The sequence below is a fragment of the Cornus florida genome, unplaced genomic scaffold, assembly GCF_030987335.1.
Source record: "Cornus florida cultivar Cherokee Brave unplaced genomic scaffold, ASM3098733v1 CherokeeBrave_3.0.0_Hap2_Chr07, whole genome shotgun sequence".
NCBI classification, from domain to species: Eukaryota; Viridiplantae; Streptophyta; class Magnoliopsida; order Cornales; family Cornaceae; genus Cornus; species Cornus florida.
The window spans coordinates 13698706-13707026 of NW_026775577.1; the positions used below are offsets into that span (position 1 = coordinate 13698706).

The window sequence follows — 8321 nt, forward strand, 5'->3', positions numbered from 1 at the left end:
CCACCATCTTTTTCCTCTCTTCTTCTCTCTACCACCACAAACCGCCACCACCAATGGAGTTCGAGTCGCATCCGATGAGAGGAGAGAAGACAGAAACACTCTCTCTCTCTAGTTTCTCTCTCTACTTGTCTCTAGGAGGTGAATACCAGTGGCCTCAGTCTCTCTCTATACTTTTTCTATACACCCATGGAGATAGCATCAAGATCCCATCTTGCACCAACCAAACCAAGTCAGTGAGGTTAAGTGATCTTATAAGGGGCTTCCTAAAGTTCAATCGTAAGGATCACATAACATGGGCTTTTGACTTGCCCAGAGGTGGGTGGAGTGAATGAAATTGATGCATAGAACTTTTTAGGAGTCAATTCAACCAGAATGACACCTATTTACAGAGGTTGTACGTGTGTGTAATCATTTGTGTATATATTTGAGCAGTGATGATGGGCAGGGCCATACTAATAGTGAATTGGGTTCAACTCAGGCGAGTTACAAAAATGAGAGAGAGAAGGGTTGAAGAAATTTTGTACCTACAAAATAAAAATTATAATTATTGAACATGCTTTCTAAATTCTTGCTTCCAAAATATTTGAAGCATAAAAAATTAGTGAACATGATTCTTCTTTATTTCAGCTTCATAAATGAAAATCATGATTTTACTTTCGAAGAAAATAAAAGCCTTGGTGAACAGGCCCTTAAGGTCTCAAAAATCCAAATTTTCCCGGTATAACACTGTTCCACGAACATTATGCATGAAAGATGGGAACTTCAGAATAGCATCGATCATAGAAATGGACCATATGCCTTTACAGGTTTCATTTTAATCAACAAAGCGTTCTTTATCTTGGTGGGAAGAAAATTTAGCAACAATAAATGAAAATATCTGCGGGAAAAAAATATGCCAGGTATACAAAGCCTGATCGGTAGGGAGAGCAGCTATCAGTCCAAAGCAGCTATAACTGCGTCAATAACCTCTTGGGTGTGACTGGTTCCTCCAAGGTCTTTTGTCATGTACTTGCCCTCTGATATAACCCGTTTCACAGCAGTTTCTAATCTATCAGCAAAAGATGGAAATTGGAGATGTCTCAGCATCATGGCCGATGAGAGAAGTAGGGCCACTGGGTTTGCTTTCTTCTGTTCCACCAGTTTCGTGTGCCCCACATTCCCTGCCGAAGCACCTTGCTCAAAAATAGCATGATCAGCCCCGACATTTCCTGCAACAAATCCAGATAATTAGTTGATTATAGGGACCATCAATTTGTATTATCTCATATTATACCAATAATAATGTATCAACCAGACAGTTTTCAATGAACAATTTTTTTTTTAATGAAAGAAAAAGAACTCCGTCCTCACTATGTTGCTAAATAAATTTTTTTCTTCCTTTTGAAACTCACACCACTTTCCCATTATGGGGACTTGAACACTCAACCATCTACTTTTAGTCTTAACAATTCTTTCTCTGCATGTTTAGATGGTCACAAGTAAAACCCAAATTCAGTCTTCATAATCCCTACAAATTTAAAAACAAACCAACCTTATAAGGGACTAGAGCTGAACCGAGCTGTTAATGAACAACTCAGAATTAACCCGTTTTAAGCTTGGTTCAAGCCCTCTGTCAAGGAAACAAGCCAAACTCAATTTTGATTACTAAGCCCATTTAAACACGTTGATCTTGAACACTGTTTGGCTCGACTCTTGTAGGTAAATAGACTCATCTAATATTTTTTTCTAATTTTGTCATATCTTCATGAGAAGTAAAAAAATTAAAATCTGTAATTTTGTTATTGCAAATATTATGTTAATAGATAAGCCAAGCATTTTGAACACAAGCACCAAGCTTGAACACGAACATCAGATCAAGCTCGGCTCGTTTTATGAAATGAGTGGACCCGACCCAAGTTGCCCCGGGGTCCAAGCTTTTCAAAATCCTGGCCAGCCGAGCTCAAGCTCACCTTTTTGAGCTTGTCACGATCATGAGCCGAGATTGAGCTAAGGCCACAAACAAATGAACAGAGCCCAAACAGACTTGACGCTTGGTTCATTTCATTTGCAGCCTTGTAAGGAACATTAAACAATACCCACATGATGGAATAGACAAAATCCTAGAACAGTGTAAACACCCCGATCATGTACTTAATAACTAGGGAGAGAAATACAGGATTCTATAACTAGGGAGCCAACGAAAAATTATTTATTAATTACTTTAATCATTGAAAAAGGTCTTTAATCAAATTTTCCTAAAAAACAAAAAGAATATTGATTTTCATTTATAAAAATATATATATATATATACATACTAAAATACTAATGTGTAACAGTTCATATTTGCGAAGAAGAGGCAAGAAAATTAACATGTAACGGTTCACATGTAGGTAAATAGGCTTGAGAACACTGAATTCATGTAAGCTCGTAAAAATTAATGAAAATAGACTTGTTTGTGAAGAAGAGGCAAAATATATATATATATATATATATATAGGAGAACAAGACTATCCCTAATATCAATTATTGAAAAGTTGAGAATTATAAGATAACAATTTTATCATAAGATTCATACCAATTATCAATTATTAATAACAGTTATAGCATATATTCATAACAAAAACATACAATATAGTTTTAAATATGTATATAAACAACAAATATAAATATGTGAAAGTGCAGCGTACAATAATGCGGTATACTATAAGAGAAAAAAGAAAAATTAACTGGAGAACATCTAGTAAATAACTGCTCATCCTATTGTATGTTGTATATTAAGAGAACAACAATGCAATGCACCTTTGGGATTTGTGAACAAGGAAAACTAAAGAAGTGAGAAAGAGGGAGAAAAATATTTATAAAAAAAAGTGTTATATTGTATGTGATCAAGAGCATTATAAAAGGTGTTGAATACATATATAGTAAACATAAAAAATAAAACCAAGTAAACAAGATTTTAACAATTGCAACTATGACAGTATTATTTAAAAAAAAAAAAAAAAAGAAGATGATGATATTGTATATTTTGATCTGTGTTGACCTTAGTAAACTAAAGCCAACTAAGATCCAATGGAAGTCAATTTTATTTTGGGGCCAAAGTCTACACATTTACAAAACAAACTATTTTTGGGCCATATATAAAGAGGGGCTTTTTTTTTTTGGGGGGTGGGGAGGAAGTGGGGAGAAGATGGCCCATGGCCCCCCCGGGCTCCACCCCTTAGTGTCACTTCAGGGAACTTTCCTCAACTTCACGTTTGTTTCATTTCTATAGGCCCCCTTGATACATCCGCCCATGCACCAACATCCACAAAACAAACACCAATCACTTCCAGTTAATGTGAGTGTTGTACTCTAGGTCAGCAATGATCCATAAAATAGAGGTTGCGTCATCTGACTTGCTCTGACAAATAAACAGTGCAACATATCTTGGATGAATGGTGTGACAGTCTTACATTTTTTTTTTTTATGAGATTTTACTGTGTTGAAATATTGTGCGTCATATTGCAAAGATATCACTTTGTATGCTAAATATGCCTTTGTGCCGACACCACAATTCAAATATCTTGTAAAAATGCCTTGGCAAGGATGCTTCATTTCCCAAGCACATCTAATAGCTATTATTACATCAGGTTGATGCTGATTCAGTAGGATGACAGTTAAAATAGTTTAATTTATAAAATAAAAAATATTAAAGATAAAAAATCTTGAACCTAAAATAGGAACATGGGGGGCAGTTAAGTATTTTGAATCTCATCGACCACTTCCATCGAACCATAGCTTCATCCAGTAATGGTTTAAATTAATATTGAGGTGCACTAACTTGAATTACATATCAGGCACTTAAATTCTATTGAATTAGCTTGATCCAGCCATGTTGATGGTGGTAGTCGATTTTCAAGGGTTAGAAACAAGTTGAATCACTACATTACAGACCTAACTTCTAAAATATAGCCAAAAAAAAATTTAAAAATAAATAAAATAAAGAGGAAGTTTAAATTGGAATATGTTAACTGATGTACCTCCTGGCATAACTCCAGTGCCCCCAGCTATACCAGCAGCAGTATTTGCAACTAAATTTCCATAAAGATTGGGAGTGACCTGCAATATTTGAACCAGTAGTCATCAGCTAAGAATCTTCTTTCTTTTTCTTTTTTTTTTGGTAAAATAAAGAAGAAAAAAATATCATAGTGTAAAGCCAGGGAGTGAAGCTGCACACCACCACCACAGAAGTTATGCAGGCAGTAGGCACACTTCCTGTATTACCTTTCTCTTATTAGAACCCATGCTGACCAAATTTAAACCTTCCCAAGCTAATTATGTGTCACATCGTTCATGACAGAGTTATGTTATCCTTCAAAAATCATCTCATTTTTACATAATAGAAAGTCTTTTTTCTCCTTGTTTGTGGGTGTGGTTGTGTGTGTGTGCTGGGGGTGGGGGGGTAAAAAGCACTTATTTAATATATATATCAGATATGTGATTGTAGAATATTTTTCAATGTTGACTAGTCAAGTGACTATACTTTCAATGAATGACTGAAGCTGGAACAAAAATGATAAGATGCTAAGGGGCAATACTTAGAAGATGGAAACAAATAGAAGCATGAGAAGTAACAAGTACAATTGAAGGAAGTTGTCCAAGATTTTGTAGTCGTATGTAGCAAGAACTAATGAGATCACCACTAAGGAGTGACTGATTCATGTTAAAGGTGTCACGAGGACAATGGGAATGCCAATGGGAAAATTAGCCAAGTTAGTGAGAAAATATATGAGTCCTTCTTATTTTGGGTGTCTTGGATACACCTAAAAGCAATTCTGTATGTGAACCAAAGTAGTTGGGAACTAATTATTGGTTGAGTAGTGATGAGTAAGTGATTATTAAACAACATTTTATCATCTTACACTTTTTCACCTTCATCAATTTATGTGGTCACAGATAAAGTACTTCACAGAAATCAATAAGCATTAGATTGATAAAAAGCAGACAAAACTCTCAGCACCCAGGTGTCGTTATACTATAAGGTAACTTAATAAATAAATAGTACAAATACTTATAAAAAATAAATAAATAAATAAAAGTACAAATGGAAAAATAATTGCAAAGCAAACTAAACGTCAGCTAACTCACGTACCATGACATCAAATTGCTCAGGCTTTGAAACAAGTTGCATGCAGCAGTTGTCCACAATAATTTCATTGTACTTGATACTAGGATATTTTGTCGCAACCTCTCGGCAAGATTCTAGAAATAGACCATCTGCAAGCTTCATAATATTTGCTTTGTGCACAGCTGTCACTGTCTTTCTATTGTTGAGATAAGCATACTCGAAAGCATATTTAGCAATACGCTCCGAACAGAACTTTGTTATCACCTAGCAAAGTAGTGTTATTAGAGAAACAACACCATGCAGTACAGAAAAAAAAAATAAATAAATAAACAAAAATAAATTTATTAAAAAAGCCCTTCTCATTCCAGAAAACAATGAGATTAGAAAATTAAAATAGAACTTCTTCAAGATATTCTCTCTAGACAGATAAATAAAAGAACCTCAGATCGATAGAAAGAAATGAAATCAACCTTTCATTTTGGCTATATACACAACAGGCACTATTAAAGTAGTAATATCATAACTTAATTAATTGTTGTCATTTCCTTGCAACATGTAGATTGTCAATACATAGTTGGATGAAAACAAATACAAAAAACAAAAAAATAAATAATTAATTGATTAATGATGTACCCAACTGAAGTATTTAAGATTTGAATTTTATTACTCGGTCACATTGCAGGATTTAACATGCTAATGTAAGCAATTTCAGAGTTGCATTTTTATAGCACGATCAGACACCATAACATATTGCCAGAAATGTAGCAATTGGCAAGGTCCGCTATGTTACTGTCCAAGTCTGACACACAAACTAAGTAGAAGCCAATATATATTGCATTATGGTTCTCATTGCCAAAAGCAAATACTAAGAAGGGGAAAACCCAGTGCACGAGACTCCACCATTGCAGGATCTGGGGAGGGTTAGTTGTAAGCAATTTGACCTCCGCAAAAACCAAATACTACACATTCACCCAATTCATCATCACATGACATTGAAACATGCAATTATACTCTAAAGTACTCCAAATTAAGAGCTTTCTGAGAAAATTCAACCTATATAGTATTTCAAACTACCCAAAATTCAGTCAAATGAACCACAAGCATATCAATATAAACTAGCATGAAATGATCAAACAGACTCAAAACGCAATAACAAAGATACCTTAAGACTTTCGACCACACCGGGAACGACCTCGTGCTCGAGCCCGGAATACTCACCCTCGGTGTTCTCCCTGATCACCACGATATCGACGTTCTCGTGCCTCGTCGGCAAACCGGGCAAATTGAAGCAATTGACTAGGGAAGCGTACAGATCAAGCTCCTTCCTGAGCTGAACATTCAACGAACTCACTCCTCCACCGACCGGAGTCATCAACCCTCCCTTCAAACACACCTTGTTCTTCTTGATCGACTCGATCACCTCCTCCGGAACCTTCTTCATATCACCATGGACTTCATACCGCTCGAAGTACACCGGAGCGTGCATCGCCGTCATGACCTGCTCGACGGCGCCAGTGACAAGAGGCCCGATTCCGTCGCCGGGGATTAGGGTTACAGGTCTCGGAGTCCCGTCCCCGGGTCGGGGCATGTAGGTCACGGATCTCTTAAACCCTAGATTGGCTGGGTTTTCCGATGACCGGAGGAGTTGTTTCAGGATTGGTACGGTGCGTTTCGCCATCGGATATCGGTTTTTTCGGGTCGAATTTTTTTAGGGTTTTGAGACGATTCAGAGATGAATTTTATTAGAAGAGAAGCTGACTTGTCTTTTCAAAGGCCCGCCATTGACGAACATTGTGAGAGACAATATTAAAGTTGATTAATTTTAAGGAAGGGCTACTTGAGCTTTGAAGACTATTTTTGTTTTATTTATTTATTTATTTTTTGGTTTAAACCAAAGGTTTTCAAATGTATGGACTGAGGAGGAAATGAGGAATATTGGAATAATGTGTGGACTAGGAGCAAAGATCCTATGAGGTATTCCTCACCACATTTATCATGATGAATTTTACAACTATAATAATAAATTGAAATTTTACTAATTTATATGTATTTATTTGTAAAATTTCAGTATTATAATAGTGAAAGTCACAATTGAAAGTGGTAAAATTCACTAGCAATAACGGACCTAGAAAATTTTATGAGGGGGTTGCCTTTTAATTTGTAGGGGCAAACTTATATAGTGGATCTATTTTTATAATTTCAATGAGGTTTTCTTCATAAATTTTTAAAATTTTAAAGTATAAAATGCAAAAAAATAAAATTCAGTGGGGTGATTTGTAATTTTAGTGAGGGCATTTTTATAAATTCTCAAAGTTTAAAGTATAAAATGAAAAAAAAAAATGAATTCAATGGGGCGAATTATAATTTTAGTGGGGTCATCTTCTTAAATTTTAAAGAAATTAAGATATAAAATGAAAATATAAAAAATTCAGTGGGTAGTCCGTGCCTAGTAACGGAGGTAAAAAATAGCAAAAAATATTATTAGGGAGGATTCTAATTTCAAGACATACATGTTCGACCAGCTATATAATAAACTTTTTCATTTTTAGCTCATGTTCTTAATTAATCAAAGAGTAGTGATACTTGCACCGACTTATCATAGTGAATACAGCATTCTTCGGATTCGAATGATGTACCATTACTTTTTTTATCAAACCAAAAAAACAAAGTTCTATATTTTGGTTGATGCTAACTCAACCCAGCTTGAGGTTGGGACCAAACAATTCGACCTAATGGTGTTTTAGGAAAGAGGGTTGCGAAACATTTGTCGTCAGCCTAATTTGCCCAGTTATACATCTCTATCAATCTCTAATGGCATACTATTTATAGAACATAAATTGACTGATGAAAGTTTTTTTTTTATTTTTTATAGCATGCTTGTCTGTAAAACAGTTTTTGTTACCAAATTATTAGAAAATATATATATATATATATATATATGTTAAATATTCATTGGCCCATTTGAGCACATGCCAAAAGTTGAATTAAAAATGTCTAATTTTGTAAAAGTATTTTTATGATTTTTTAAGAACCATTTTTGTAATCTTTTGAATAGTTAAAGCAAATCCAAGCAATCAACCTTTATATTCTTTATCCTCGTGCATTTTCCATCCATTTGCTTAGGTATCTTTTTTTTTTTTTTTTTCTGGGTAAAGTGGAAAATTTCTATAGATATAAAACAAAATTACAAGTCATCAACAAGGCATCCCTTGGAAATGCTTAGGTATCTTTTCAC

The 8321-nt window shown here is 34.8% G+C and overlaps 1 protein-coding gene across 1 annotated transcript; it reads right to left on the minus strand.

Moving 5' to 3' along the window:
* Positions 1 to 761: 761 nt before the first annotated feature.
* On the minus strand, positions 762 to 6942 carry LOC132266463 (isocitrate dehydrogenase [NAD] regulatory subunit 1, mitochondrial). Its single transcript, XM_059767340.1, has 4 exons — positions 6249 to 6942; positions 5111 to 5350; positions 3999 to 4077; positions 762 to 1208 (listed from the first exon to the last, which is right to left on the minus strand). Exons 1-4 carry the CDS (start codon positions 6762 to 6764, stop codon positions 934 to 936), a joined length of 1110 nt encoding a protein of 369 aa, XP_059623323.1. The 5' UTR covers positions 6765 to 6942; the 3' UTR covers positions 762 to 933.
* Between the last annotated feature and the right edge of the window lie 1379 nt (positions 6943 to 8321).